Source organism: Barbus barbus (genome assembly GCF_936440315.1).
Source record: "Barbus barbus genome assembly, chromosome: 4".
Lineage (NCBI taxonomy): Eukaryota > Metazoa > Chordata > Actinopteri > Cypriniformes > Cyprinidae > Barbus > Barbus barbus.
The window spans coordinates 23,206,776-23,222,165 of record NC_136732.1 but is presented as its reverse complement, the minus strand read 5'-3'; the positions used below and the strand labels follow the sequence as shown (position 1 = coordinate 23,222,165).

At 37.5% G+C, this 15,390-nt stretch overlaps 1 protein-coding gene across 9 annotated transcripts in view; it reads left to right on the top strand.

Annotated features, from left to right (window-relative positions):
* The window catches only part of LOC306869075 (bromodomain-containing protein 4-like), a 65,522-nt gene that overhangs the window by 36,869 nt on the left and 13,263 nt on the right, over positions 1-15,390 (top strand). For all 9 annotated transcript variants that reach the window (XM_079415665.1, XM_079415664.1, XM_079415662.1 and 6 more), the window contains 3 exons: positions 8,315-8,684; positions 10,987-11,124; positions 11,216-11,351. In XM_079415665.1, the coding sequence (XP_079271791.1) occupies positions 8,445-8,684; positions 10,987-11,124; positions 11,216-11,351 (514 nt within the window). In that variant the 5' untranslated portion in view covers positions 8,315-8,444. The remainder of the gene's footprint in view (positions 1-8,314; positions 8,685-10,986; positions 11,125-11,215; positions 11,352-15,390) is intronic.

The following is a 15,390-nucleotide window of genomic DNA, read 5'->3' as shown; positions in this document are numbered from 1 at the left end:
ATTCCACAAGACATTCATACTTTAATTCAAGACTATTATAAGAATCACTTGATGACTTTGGCCATGTAAAGTTTGCTGTTGTAATGTCCTGTGATTTCCGCAATGTGGAAACTGTGAAAATCCAGCCATAATTTCCTGAATAATGCGAAATGTCATGGAATTTGTAAAGTTGTAGATGAATAAATCAAGTCAGTCAGTATACTCAAATCAAATCAAGCTATGGATTAATGTCTGTGAATATTACGCTACAATAGACTATTTAAATATTCTGCATGTTCTGTGTGAATGAATGGCACAGTTCATTTACTACATATACTGAACTACACGTAACGCTCTGTGTTTTCAGCATCTGTCAACTCACTAAATGAGGACATAAATGCATGAACAACATCTCCAAAACTGCTCTGAGGGTCAATGCATGAGCATTTAACTGTTTCATATGAAAAAAACTATCGTCATATCATATTCGTACAGAGTCTTAACGGCAACTCAACCAATTAAAAGTTCAGTTTAATTTGAAGAAATTGTGGCAGAAATAGATTACTGTTGTACAATAGAATGTACGTCCTAATGTAGAAATAATAATAATAATAATGTTTAATTGTCATTTGAATAAAATCTAAATTAAATTCATGTTATGCTTCCAACAGAAAAATGAAAGTACACAATACAGAATTTCTTTGAAAAAATATATCATAGGGCCTTATTATTGTAAAAACAAAAATAATTAACTTATTCTTATGAATTAAATTAATTAAACATGCTTTTTGATTTGTTAATTTTTTTATTAAACTTTTAAAATGGAATCTGGTAAATATAAAATGAAATGTGAGGAAAAAATAAATGTGTTCCATAGGGCCCTAAAGTTTTCCATTATTTATTCTTACAGACTGATGGGTGGATTAGAATTGTTGGCTGTAATGAACAGTGTGATTTTAGAATGTGATTATAGCATTGGAGTTGTTGAATAAGAAACATTTAGGGGTACACCACTGTTGAAAAGTTTTGGGTTGATAACTTATTTTTGTTTAAGTTTGGCTCACCAAGTCTGCGCTTACAGTAAAAACTGTAATATTGTGAAATAGTATCACAATTTTAATTGACTATTTTATTTGAATATATTTTCAAATGTAGTTTAATCTTGTGATGAAGCTGAATTTTTAGCATCATTAATCCAGTTTTCAGTGTCACATGATCCTTCAGAAATCATTCTAATATGCTGATTTGTTGCATAATACTTTTGTAAAAGTGATACATTTTCTTCAGAATTCTCTGGTGAACAAAGTAAAAAAATAAAAAGTGTGTTGAAATGATTGCATAAGTGTAGTGTAATTAGGTCAGCTTTGGGATGTGTATTCGTCTGTATGAGTTTTAACTTGATTTTTAGGTAGGCCCTAAATGTTTCCATGGAGCGGCGTATGAGTGAGCATTTACTGGTAACAGACAGTTTGGCATTCTTTCCTGGCTACTCACGCTGGCAAATCATCAGTTCCCTCTTTTTCTGCGTCCGAGCTCTAGGGTTGATACAGTGGTCGTGTGTGTGCTCATGGCCTTGGGCTGAAGATTATTCTTGTGCTCTTTGTATACCGACTTGGACAGGATGTCCCCCATTACAGAGCTTATCGGAACAGTGAAGTTAACTCTGAGCTGAACACTCACATCCTGAGCTCTCCAGAGATCCACAGCATGAAGAAATGAGGATGCTGGTCAGACACGCAAAACCTCACAGCAGCTACAGCCTCTGGCAGACGCAAAATAAATATTTACCCTCTAGAAAACTTGCTCACACACAATCCTGTTCTGGAGTTACAGTCACAGACCGTTGCCCATGGGACGATTAGCATTTTGTAAACGATTGGTGTCTTGGATTGCTTCTGAACACTTGAGTGTCCTGAGTTTTGACAGGTCTGCGTAGGATAAGCCAAACCCCCTAGTTTACCAAAAGTGTAATTTTTTTATTTATTTTTTTATCTTCAGTTTGTTCTACGCTCAGTTTGTTTATTTCATACCTGAAAACCTGTCACCTTTTGGTAAAAATTGTTGTTCTGTAGTTGAAAGGTGCCATTTATATGATTAATGCAAGTTTCTGTTTTTGGGTTTTCGTTATATAACCGTTATATACAGCATTGCATAATCATTTATTAGGCATAAATATTTCTAGAAATGTTTCTCTCGTTCTCTTTCTTCAGAAGTTTTTCTTTTTACAGTTTAGGATGTTAACATTGGTGTTGTTTCAAAAGAATGCTGCTACCTAAACTATTCTATTCTAACTTTGGAATTTTCAAAACTATTTCAGCTGCTCATTCCAACAGATTTTTAGAAGAAAAAAAGTACCCATTTTCCCCCAACCAGACACTGGACTTTTTCTAGTCTTTGTTGAATACTGTTTCCCCTAGGTTTACGGCTTTTTCATTAATCAAAAAGCATGTCTGATTAATTAAAATAATAAAACAAGTTTCATTTATTCTTACAATAGCCTTATGATTTTTCCCTCAGAAATTGTTGTGTATTTAAATTTAAGGCTTAAAACATTAATTTAATTTTTTGGAAAATAAATGGGAATTTATATTGAAGAAATATTGTATGATTAATTCCTTAAAAATAAGGTTTTAATAATTTTTGTAGTAGTAGCAGCCTATTACGTACATACTACTGAACAATAATATATTTCTTCCGCAATGTCTTTAAGTTAAACTCAACTTTTATTTTGACGGGTTGCCGTGAATACCTTTTACATTTCTGTGTATGTGGTATGACACATTAATATCACCGGAAGCGTCACGTGTGCTTCAGTACAAGTAGTAAACAAAACCGCACGTCTGCGCTCATTAACCACTCTAACTCTGCGGCCTCCCACGGACCCACCGGTGGGTCCAATATTGCATTTGCATATTGCAAATTCAGATATGCCAAATCCTCTAAAAAATTCAAAATATGCTGCAGAGTTTAAGTGGTTAACACAGAGACACGCAGAATTCATATTTAAATAGTCTTTTTGCGGCTTAATATTTACAAATACTAGTGGGAGTGGGCTCACTTGTGTGCGCACGCGCATCTGGGCGGAACTCCGCTGTGTGTGATACAGAGAGTGCGACCATGTAACAGAGACAGAAATGACATACCGTTGTGTAAATAAGATAAATAACATAAGGCTATTTAGTTTGTTTAATAGAAGAACAAGTTATAGACCTGTTCTATAGGAAAGGTAACTTTAAATGACTTCTGTTGTGATCTGGGGCTATAGAGAATATAAAATGAAATCAAATTTACTTGACCATTGGGGGGGGGGGGGCTGCCCCCCTAATATAATGGCAGGGGAAACACTGATACTTGTAATTGTAGTACTACAAGTAGATCTCAAGTGTGACAAAAAGATAGGGACATTTGTTTACACAATTTATTGAATTTCTTTTTCTAAAAATTTACAAAAATTTGTATTGCTTTGTAAATTCATTTTAGTTAATTGTTACCAAACAACAATTCAGTGGTTCCTTTTTTTATCACTGTAAGGTCTTCATTTTCCTGTTGTACAGGCATTTAAATTTTGTAGGTATTGTGTGTGTGTGTGTGTGTAGGAAATGGCTTATGCTATGCTTTTTGTGAACTGCATTTCATTGAGGACATATTTTTATTCATTTGGCAGATGATTTTATCCCAGACATCATTCATTATTTTTCATTAGCTTGTGTTTTCCCTGGAAATTTAACCCCTAATCTTGTTTCTTTTCTAGTTGAGCTGGAGTAATGTCCTGCCGTACCACTGAGAAATTTATCTCATTTTACTTGTACTCACATAATTAGTCAAAGGGGCGTGCATCATGAAACAAGCATAACAAATTTGTATAAATAGTTTTTAAAACCATTCTTGTGTAAACTATTGCGTGGAGTTTTATGAACAACTTTGAGTTTGTTCTGTTTAGGTTTCATGATTCAAACCCAAAGATTGGCCTAATATCACGATTGAATGTTGTAACAATAAGCTAAAAGAGAAGTGAAATTAAGTGTCAGTGAGAGGCTTGGCAGCTGCTGTGCTGTAAAATCATTATAATGCCATTGTTTTTACTACAGCCAAAGCTCGTGCACATTAAATGACTGAACACAAGTTTACTTCCTTTTTTTTATTGTTGGACAAGCAGCTGTAAGTACCCCTAATTTGACTACAGGAAAGCACACTGGAGGATGCCTTGACAGAAACTGGATTAATTTTGCTTCATACTGCTACATACATAAAATTCAGATTATTTTTGCCCCCTCTCAGTCATTCTGAATAATTCAGGAATGGCAGTCACTGTGGACTCATCCCGACTGAATGCATTCTGGTGTATCATGTTTTATGAAGACTTGACAGGAGACAGGGGGACTGTGCACTTGTGTGACTGCGAGATACATGCTGCTGGGGAGTAGCAGTCTGTCCACACACTCAGATGTCATAACTCGTTCCTCTGATCCTGTTTCTCATTTCTTTAAAGGTCCCATATTGTCAAAACTGAAATTTCCTGGCTTTTTTTCATTATAACAGAGATCTAGGGGCTATGTAACTACCATACAAGTTTCAAAACAGTCAGTCCACCGTAAAGTGCACACAGGCTGCATAAAGTTGCTGTGTTTTTTCACAAGCCGCTGTGACTTCCGTAAAAATGTGACGTCCGAACAACTCAGTCACCGCCTTCAGTCACCATCCCGAACACCGCCTTCCATCCTTTTGCCAAACCCCCAGACAGCATGGTGTCCATGAGCAACAACAACACGGAAAAATGTTGAAAAGGTTCACTTTAACAAACGAAACCAGACCGGCCGACCTGTAACGTTACACTCTTCACTTAAAGGATGGACGATCTGACAGGACTGTTACTATGAGTAGATTACAGCTAACATGTATAGTAAAGACAAACTCACCGTGTCTATCTAGTCATGATGAAGATGTAAATACATTTCAATTTCAGCAGGCAACTATTTTTACTGCTACAATATTATGCCCGCCACACTTAATCACAACAATGTGTACAATTACAAATGATTATATATAAATCGTCAGTTTGTTGTTTTACACACATGCACACAGATATTATTTCATACACGTCAGTCGTGAGATGCAAGAAATCTTCAGACCGCCCATAACAACAAAAGACAATACTTGATTGAACCTTTTCTGATAAGAAGTGTGCGCTGCAAACGCACGCATTTTTAACGATGGTTTCCGTCCAGTCCACTCGTTTTATCACGTTTAACCACAGCTGTCATCGGTTTTTGTCTGGCAGTGGCAGCAGGTATGTGATCAAATTTCTATTTTGAGGCTGTATTACATCGATTCTGGCACCCAACATCACAATAAGATGATATTCGCTCCTTATGTAGCCGAATCTGCGCTGAATGAATGGGCCACCTCCAGGGAAATTTCCCCTTTGTTTTTGCTTACAGCTTAGCGCAGTGACGTAATCATGACGTCGGTCCTACATGACCCTAGTCACCTGTGGTTGGCCTAGCAGTGCGTCACTCAGAAAACAACAGGCCAATCAGAAGATAGGCTCATGAATATTAATTAGACAGGCCAAATCGACCTGTTTTTATCAGAGCTCATGAGAAAGGAGCTGTAAAAATATATTGAGATGGTTTTTGGTACTTATACCGCGAATATATATTCTAAAGGACATCAAAACCTAAAATAAAACTCCAGAAAGGTGCACAATATGGGACCTTTAAGCACAGAGACATCCAGTTTGCTCTGAATGTTCCCATTCTGATTATTTACAACTGTCTAAACTTGAAGCGTTTTCAGTCGACTCGTCCAAGTAATACTTTCAGTAGTAGTGCTGCATTGCTGATGTTTACAGGTCTCTCTTGTAGAAAGATTAAATGCAAGGCTCTAGACAGCAGTATGAGGTGACATGAGGTTTTATTAGCAGGAAGTGTAGGTGTGGGGATTGCTAGATTACCCAGGCAGCGGTAGTAGTGGTGGGGGTGTGATTACTAGAGAGACGAAGACATTTGGGCCCTCCTTTGGTATCAATTAACAGGCTGACCTTTAACATGCTTCAATCGAAAAACAACTGGCTGAGGAACAAGAATTGATTGTGGAGGTGCAGGATGGTCTGCGGCAGCAAATGTGTTTGGTTTGCTGAGCTCCATGCCAGCTGTACTCTCCTACACTACTCTGTGATAGGGCTTCAATTGGTGGGTGAGGTCACCTAGTCACGTCGTGTTGATGAGCTGACACTGCTGTGTGCTCTGTCTCTTTCTTTTCTTCTTCCTCTCTCTGTTTTTCCTTTACTCAAGCACAATTATCTTACCAAAGCAAACTACCAGTCATTGGCCAACCCATAGTAAGCCATGAGGCTTGTTTTCAATATGCATGCTTTTCTTTATTGGAATTATTTGTCTTTAAAATTTTATTTAAAAAAATATTAAACAAATGACAAGTGATAGAACAAATAAGCACAGTAGTTTTTGGGGTATCAGCAGAATCAATTATTCAGGTTTCAGTGTTAAAGTCAGCATGAAATGAAAGCTCATGCTATCTAGTTTCTAAATGCATGTTATTGACTGATTTATCTATGCATTCTTTTTACCTTATACTAGAGCTGGGCGATATGGCCCAAAAAAATCACAATTTTTTATTCATATCAGTCGATATCGATAATTATCACAATAAATGTCAATTTTTATTTCATTCAAGATTAAAGCCAGATTTTTGCTCCAAAGTGAAAGTTGTAGAAACCAGACCATTACATTTCCTTAAAATAAATATCTTAATAGAAAAATGTATTTCTTAGTTTCTACATGTAATATTGTTTCAAATCAAGAAACAGGTTTGTGTTGCCTGATAATATTAATAAGATTACTTTTTTTGTCTCTTAGAAATGCACATTTGATAGTAGTAGTAGTAGTAGCTTGAGTTAGGATGCAGATGTAAATTTTTGTTCATTATCAAAATCAGTAACATCTGTTAGAAAATAAATAAATGTAGCAACCTAATTTTTATATGGTGAAATTTAAGTTTTAAGTTTAATGAATCATTGGTCTTCTATAATAGCATACATTTAAATCATGATAAAGTTAAAACCACACATATAGCACACCTTAATACCATGGTAAAAATATAACTAACGTTATATGGTTTTTAGGTATTTGTATGGAAAACAGTAGTCTAAAAACCTTTAGTATAGGCTAAATGCACACATGCTATAGCTTAAATAGAAAAATACTGTAATTATATTCCATTACTCTTTAATACATTTAATGTCTACATTAATAATATAATAAAATTTGATACAAATACCCACATTTCTAACAATACCACGATGCAGTTAGTGTTACTACAGTAAATCATCCCTGGTAAATGATGACGATTTGTAGATTGAAAAGCCTCCTGACTGTATCGTTGCGCAGTGTTTCTACTGTTTGTCAGCGCTGGATCATAATTTAAATCACTGAGTCATTTGTGTACTTCTCTGAATTTGCGCTTCACACTGCATCTCACAGCACTGTTTAGTCGCTTATCGTGGAAAATTATATCGCGATAATTATCATTATCGATTTATCGCCCAGCCCTACCTTGTACTTTTGAAGTAATAACTCAGTCTTCCAGTGAAAAGACAGTCTTCTCTCTGATGACATACTGGACTTATCCAGTCATTTAGTTGGCTTGAACTCTGCCCCTTTCTTACAATCGACTGCAAGTTCTCATTCACATCTGCCTCCATCCGTTTAACAACCAATACACACAACCATGCAAGTTCCTACATTGGTTTTTTGTTTTTGTTTTTTTTTGTTAGTCCGTTTCACTTGGATTCACATCACAATGTGGAAGAAATGCTTGCTACTTTCTGTTTAAGAAACTGTATTGTTGGTTATGTAAAAACAAAATACTATTATACAAAATTGTGATTTAAGCAATTTTCACTTCACATTTCAGAAGTAGCTAAAGAAATGGCAATATAAACAAATGGCACATTGAATTAAACATGAAATTTAGAAGTATATGGACTTCATATCTTCTAAAACTTACTACAGTAGTCTTTGTCTTACAACTTCAAGAAATAATTTTTATACAGTGTACATACAGTACAAGGAAAGCAAGCCTCAAAACATGACATTGACACGTGCATGTATTATGCTGTCATCCCTTACAGTAGTCTTCAGTTATGGCCATTGAAAAGCATGGCAATGAAGTTTGTGTTAGACTTGTTCAAGCTAGAGGATGTGTACTGGTAGTGAAGTGTAATTGTGATGATGGTGATGATTACAGTGATGGATCTGATGCAGATGGCATAGTTGTAAATTAAAAAGCTAATGACTGTGATTTACTTCCTTCACAGAGAGCCCAGCGAGGAGTGCAATGGAATTAGCGGTGCTCTCCCTGTGGAGCCCGCGCCCGGCTCGAGACTGAACGAGTGGTGTCCTGCCCCACCCCCTCCCGTCCCTCTGCCCGCGATCCACCCCACCAGTATGGGGGACGGCCTGGACGCATTGCAGATGTCGGGGAGCAGCAGCAGTCAGGGGCAGCCCTCGTCCCAGGCCCCTTCCATCTTCAACCCCACCCCCCCAGAAACCATTAACCCTTCCCGGGCCAAGCGCCAGACCAACCAGCTGCAGTACCTGCTGAAGGTGGTGCTGAAGAGTCTTTGGAAGCACCAGTTCGCTTGGCCTTTCCACTCTCCTGTCGATGCCATTAAGCTGAATCTGCCTGTGAGTGAACTAACCATCCTTTTACAGTCCTGTCATGTCTGTGATGAGCAGGTCCTGTCAGACAGTGTAGCTGCACCGATTTTTACTGCAATTTTTTTTGCCACTGAAATGGTGCTAGTTGTCATGCTGGAGCAGATGTTTGATGACATGATGCTGTTTGATGGTCTGCTATTTAGTCTCCCTGCATTTACAGAATGTAACTGCATAAACTGCTTGCAAACAAACCGCATCATTAAGTAGGCTTACCACAAGGTTTTGCAAAGCCTCACATACAAAATAATAATCAGACTGTTCCTTTTTAATGGAACAGTGTATTAACTTCAACTTAGACAAAATATTACAAATAATTTAGCATTTTTTCATATATCATATAATATCATATTATCATATCATATAATAATATAATGTTTGATAGTTCAGGCTTTAATCGCTCATATAGAAGAATATATAGAAGCTCATCCGTATGAAATAAAAGTTTTATTCAGAGGCCCGAACTGAGCAAAAATGTGCAATTTAATGCAGATGCTTATATTTATAGTATAGCAGACCACTTGCATAATATAACAGACCCACAACAATTTTTCTTAGTAAGATGATTTTAAATGCAATATACTGCAATGCAATGATTGAGAGATGAACAAAAATAAAGAGCCTGATGATCATATTTGATGATCACTTTCTAACATGATTTTTTTTTATGATGTATGGATAATCAAATAAACCTAAATTGCTTCAGTCCAGCAAATGTTTTTTTTTTATATATTACTAGCAATATGTTATTTCTTAGGTTCACTTTATTTTCATAAAAATTTCACAGCAAATAGACCACAGAACGCAACCTTAGGCTTAAATTTAGGCGTTTTACTTGCTAAAAATATGATATAAAATGTGATAGGGTAGGCTTTAATGTGGCTTTAATTTGGATTAATGTGTCTGTCCAAGTAGACATGACACAATATTTCGAATGATTGATTTGCAAGAGATACATTGGTTTTGGCATTTTCCAAAGTTTATTACACAGAGCGTGTGCACAACATCGAGGCCAATTGTAGTCTGATAATTGTGTATACATGCTGTATGAAGTTGTTGCAGCCGCATGAACCATGGCTAGTATAATTTCTGTCAGACTGCGTTGTTTACATGAATGAAAAATTAATTATTGCACGTGTCCATTTGAGATCAAACTTTTAAAGTGCATGTTAACATGCTGTCTTAGTTTTGACTCTGGATGTTGTAAACAATTTACTTAATTCATTGTCATAGCAAACTATTGGTACTGTTATATAACAAAATTATATAAAATTTGTATCTTTTACATTTATGCATTCAGCAAATGCTTTTATCCGAAGCAACTTAATAAAGAGGAGGATAAGCAATTCGTCACAGAGCCAACAATATTTGCATTATACAATGTTTGTTAGAAAACTAAATTACGAAACAAGCTAGAGTAAGGGAGAAATGGAGAGAAGAGTTCACACCTATGATAATTATGAATTCAAATTAAGTTTTAAATATAGACAGATGGGGGAAAATGCAGTGAGATTAAACATGATCGCAATGCCCAGCAAATATGAATGATGTGGTATATCATGCAATCTAGTTTGCCAGAATGAGAGTCTGTGTTTTGAAAACTTGATGAGGTCATTTTCCCGCCCCATAGCCTTGGATGTTAGCAGTTTCAAGTTCAAGACCAGCAGGTTGTTGTGACTGTTGCAAATCCCGTTTCTCTGGCTCAGAGCTGTCTTTCCTGGTAAAACAGTTCTAGATTGGGCATCGTCACTCTTTGTGGAAAAGGGGCTTTTGAGTACTCTTCATACATAACATGTTTTTCCAATCTAATGCACTACTTGGAATGGAATAACATGTTCTGTGGTTTTTCTATGTAAACACACTAGGTGGACGTGTATAACCGTTACACTCGCATCTCGCGTCTCTTGCAATGTTTTGCGCATGAGCACCACGTTTTTAATGGGGTCGGGTCAAGTTTAAAGAATTTCAGCTTTTACTCGCAGCGCTGCTCATAAATGTCAGTTCCAAAAAAGTGAATCAATCAGAAGACCCCAGAGGCCAGACACACGTTGCGAGCTTTTGTTTACAGTAGCAAGTTGGCATGTTTTTAGACACACACATGCTTTCTGTGTGAACAGCCCCTTAAAGGTGTCATAGTTACTTTAACATCAGGAATATTCTCCATGGAAAGTCTCGAAGCTGCTTGCTGTTATTGTAACACAAAAATGTCATTATGATGATGAACGTTATGGATTGTGATGTTATGCTGAATTTTGTAACCTCCTCTCACTAGGACTATTACAAGATAATCAAAAACCCTATGGACATGGGAACAATCAAGAAACGCTTGGAGAACAATTACTACATCAATGCCCAAGAATGTATTCAAGACTTCAACACCATGTTTACTAACTGCTACATTTACAATAAGGTACTGGTTCACATTTCTGCACCCATTATTCACAATGGAACGAAGTGGTGTGTTTGGGCATGTGGTTAATGGTATGTGTTGTCCCCTGCAGCCTGGGGATGACATAGTCTTAATGGCAGAAGCAATGGAGAAGGTGTTCCTCCACAAGATTTCAGAGATGCCCCAGCAGGAGGTCGAGTTGACTACCACAGCCGGCAAGGGTCGTGGCCGGGGTAGGAGGGATCCAGGTACAAGTCTCATACTCTCTCGTACCGGAGGGCCACTTGCACTGCTACCCTTTTAGGGATTCTACACAACTGCCATGGCCAGAATATCATATGCGCTTCTGTCTGTCCCAAGCAGAGCCAAACGACATCCGGCTCCACCTCTCTGGATGTAATGGGTGGAGCTTTGCCTAGTTAAGCTCCACATCTGTAGACCTAATGGGTGGAGTTATTTAGCGGTAGGGTATGGGTAGGGTTAAGGTGTGGTTGGAGTGTCTAGTTCCACCCATTACGTCCAGCGAGGTGGAGCTGGACGTCAAACTCCACCCAATGGCTCTGAGGTGATCAGCGTGTCATCTGTCCTGGTGCCACTGCACCTTTGCACTAAATTTACATCTCTTCAAATCTGAAAATGAACAGTGTTGGGGTTAACGCATTACATGTAACACAAGTTCAAGTAACTAGTAAAGTAACGCATTACTTTTTCATTTACAAGAAAATATCTGTTACTTTTTCAAATAAGTAACTCCAGTTACTTTTTTCCCGTTTATTGATTGACAGCCCTCCTGTCCATGTTGAGAGAAATTGAAAGCAAGCTGTTACTGTAGATCTAGAATAAATATTTATATTAAATGAATAAAAAGTGAAATGCAACTCAGAATATGACTCAAACCTGCAATTAAATGTTAAATAACACAAATATCCGTTGTGTATTTGATGCCATTATATTAACCAATGTCTTTGCTGCTTCAACCATACCAATAAGCAAAAATTACTCTAGACCAGTGGTTCTCAAACTGGGGTACACGAGGTGACGGAGGGGGTACGCAAACAAAGGTCTGAGTTTAGGCATTCATTTAATTCTACCCCAACTTAAAGTAACATTAAAACCGAACATGTATTTCTGACAAGCAAAATGCCGCTTCTAATGTAAAAACAGGAAAAGGGGAGTGCCGTAAACGGTCAAATACATGATATCCAATCTGCTTAAACTGACGGCATCCACACAAGCAGTGTGCATGTGATAGGATCCCCGCTGAATATGCTGCTTTAGCAAATCACGCTGCTGTTCAATGTATCTTTAAAGTAGATCTTTACTTAATAGCATGAAGAGCAAATATTGACACGGACTGTACATTGAGATCGATTTAAACTCTCTTCGATACAGACACATACCCTGTGTGAGTTTTTGTTTTCATGTTTAAAATACGATCAAGAATACAAATTTCCCTGAATATCCAAACGATGGCGAATGTGACATTTTAATTTTTACAACAGTTCAACAAAAAAAGGTAATATTAAGTGAACATTTTACATTTTAAATGTAGCCTACATTCTAAATAGAATATTGTCATGTTTGTTATATTTTACGAAATAATAATAGTTCCAACGAAATCCGTGTTATCTGGTGTGCGTCTCCAAGCAACCTACAGCTGTGTTTAGTTAGTGAACGAATCTGCTGCTTTGAACGATTTGGAGAGTAAGTGATTAATAACCCATTCATAACTACAGCATTTTGCTTCGTTACTGAATGAATGAATGAATGACGCGATGCCTGGTTTAAGACAGTGACTTATTTTTAAGTCTACAAGTATCGCTTCGATTTGCCATCATTTATTGCTTTATTTACTATATTAATAATATACTTAATGGAATAAGAATATGACACAAAACATGACACAAGATACAATTAATAAGGATAGAAAATCTTTTCCTCTATAAAGGTTAAAAGAAAATGCACCTGTAAATCAATTTAAGGGGGCAAATATTGTCCTTTTAATAGAAAAGGTGTGACTGTGGTCTAAGTGGAAGAGAGGAGGTCCGCAGAAGAACGTTAAATACCCCAGGGCAGGGCTCCAGACAAAAAAATCGAGTAAGGAGCCATTGGCTCCTATAAAAGAAAAACTTAGGCGCCAAATTATTTTTTTAGGTGCCACAGGAAAAAAAGTGGTTTATTTTATTATTATCATTTTATTTTTCCCCCCTATTTTAACATTTCAATCATTTTGTCATGTGTTTATGTCTTATCTTTTCTAGGCTTTATCAGCATTTTAATCCATCTTGTAGATGATCAGGTCGACCGGGGGACTAAGGTTCACTTAAAGTGTGAATTAAATGTCTTTTACAACTTGAAATATACAGTCACAAAGAATTGTTTGTTACACAGAATCTGTACCAATATCATGGACCATAAGCATCACTTGGCAACTGAGTGCAGTGCATGCTATAAATGTTGTCACGTCTTTCACACATTCAGTCTGTTTTTCTTCATTAGTAAAATGCAATTTTATAGGAGGAGTTGAATCATGTACAACAGAATAAGTAAAAATATTAATATGCAACAGCGCATGAATATAGCAAAACGCTCCCCTTTATAGTTATTTTTCTAGCTGACTGATGAGTTTATGGACACTGAGTGGTTATTCTGAGGTAAATGTATTACAATGCAATGTTTACAAGCTTTATACATTTCCTCAGTTTGAAACACTGAATGAGCTTTTACATAAAACATTTCAGTAAGTTGTACTATAGGCTTTCTTATTGCCTACCTTTTGATCATGTTCATTTCATACTATAGTAGTAAATCGAAATATATAATGGGTTCACTTGCTGCTTTAACTGAGGTGCTAAAGAGATCGCGCCTGAGCATTAAGTGCGATACTCTCCACTCGCGCGATCCGGACCAAAAGTGGGACGAGACAGCAGGGGTTTACAGAGCTCGCGCCGCGCTGACATGTCATCTGCGCGGTTCAATGGTCCGAGCCGCGCGGAATAGGGGACAGAGACATTCATTCAGAAAATGAGAGACGAAGACTTTTTAACCGTTTGCCACAAACCAGACCCATTCCAGTTCGCACGTAACTTCAGTGGTGAGGCCTCACGGGGAACTGTAAACATGAGAAGAAGGTAAAATAGTGAATAACAATGTATATGCTATTCGTCTAGCAAAGTATTTGCATTTAGTCATAGACATAGTTAGCCTATAATTGAGTATTTAACTGCCTGAAGTAAGATATGTTATTTCTGAATTAGATAATGAAAATGCAAGTGCACAATTGCATTTTCTTATTTCCTTTAGGTGCCAAAGAAACACAGGTGGTCCCTTCATTAGAGAAGTGTGTCTATTGACCTGGTTATTAACCATTATTTAGGAGTTGGACTCTAGCCATTCCCTTTGGTACAACTGTGGTTTCCGGGGAGGTCAATAGACACACTTCTCTAATGAAGGGACCACCTGTGCAATTGTGCACTTGTGTAACTATGTCTATGACTAAATGCAAATACTTTGCTAGACGAATAGCATATACATTGTTATTCACTATTTTACCTTCTTCTCATGTTTACAGTTCCCCGTGAGGCCTCACCACTGAAGTTACGTGCGAACTGGAATGGGTCTGGTTTGTGGCAAACGGTTAAAAAGTCTTCGTCTCTCATTTTCTGAATGAATGTCTCTGTCCCCTAGAGCCTCCTCAATTCTATTCAAAATGTCAGGAGTAGTTAAAATTGTTTCTACAATGCGCCTAGCCATTTTACCTCACTCATTTACATTAATAATAGCAGAGGTTTATGGGTAAAATGTAATTGAGTGGCGCCAAATGAACTTGTATCTGTTTAGATTGGTCAGCGCAGCGCTGGTGAGGATTGTTCGCGCCGCGCTGCCCATTGGGTGTCGCTAGGTAACACGTCCGCGCTGCGCTGACAAATCGGCCGCGCGGCTCGGACCATTGAACCGCGCAGATGACATGTCAGCGCGGCGCGAGCTCTGTAAACCCCCGCTGTCTCGTCCCACTTTTGGTTTGAATGGCTTCCCATACATACACGGACCGTGTGGACGCGGGGTACTGGTGTTTATATTATCACCTTTCAGGTCTCTCTCACTGCGTTCAGCAGACTGTGTGCAGCAGAGACGAGGACTGTTTGAAACTCTTTTCCAGTAAAACTTTGATGCGCATCGTCTTATGTAAGTTTAATACGTGAACATAACAAAAGATGTGAGCGCAAAACAATCGGGAAAAAAGTCCTTTCATGCAAATTATATATAGTCGCCAGTGGCGACCTCAGC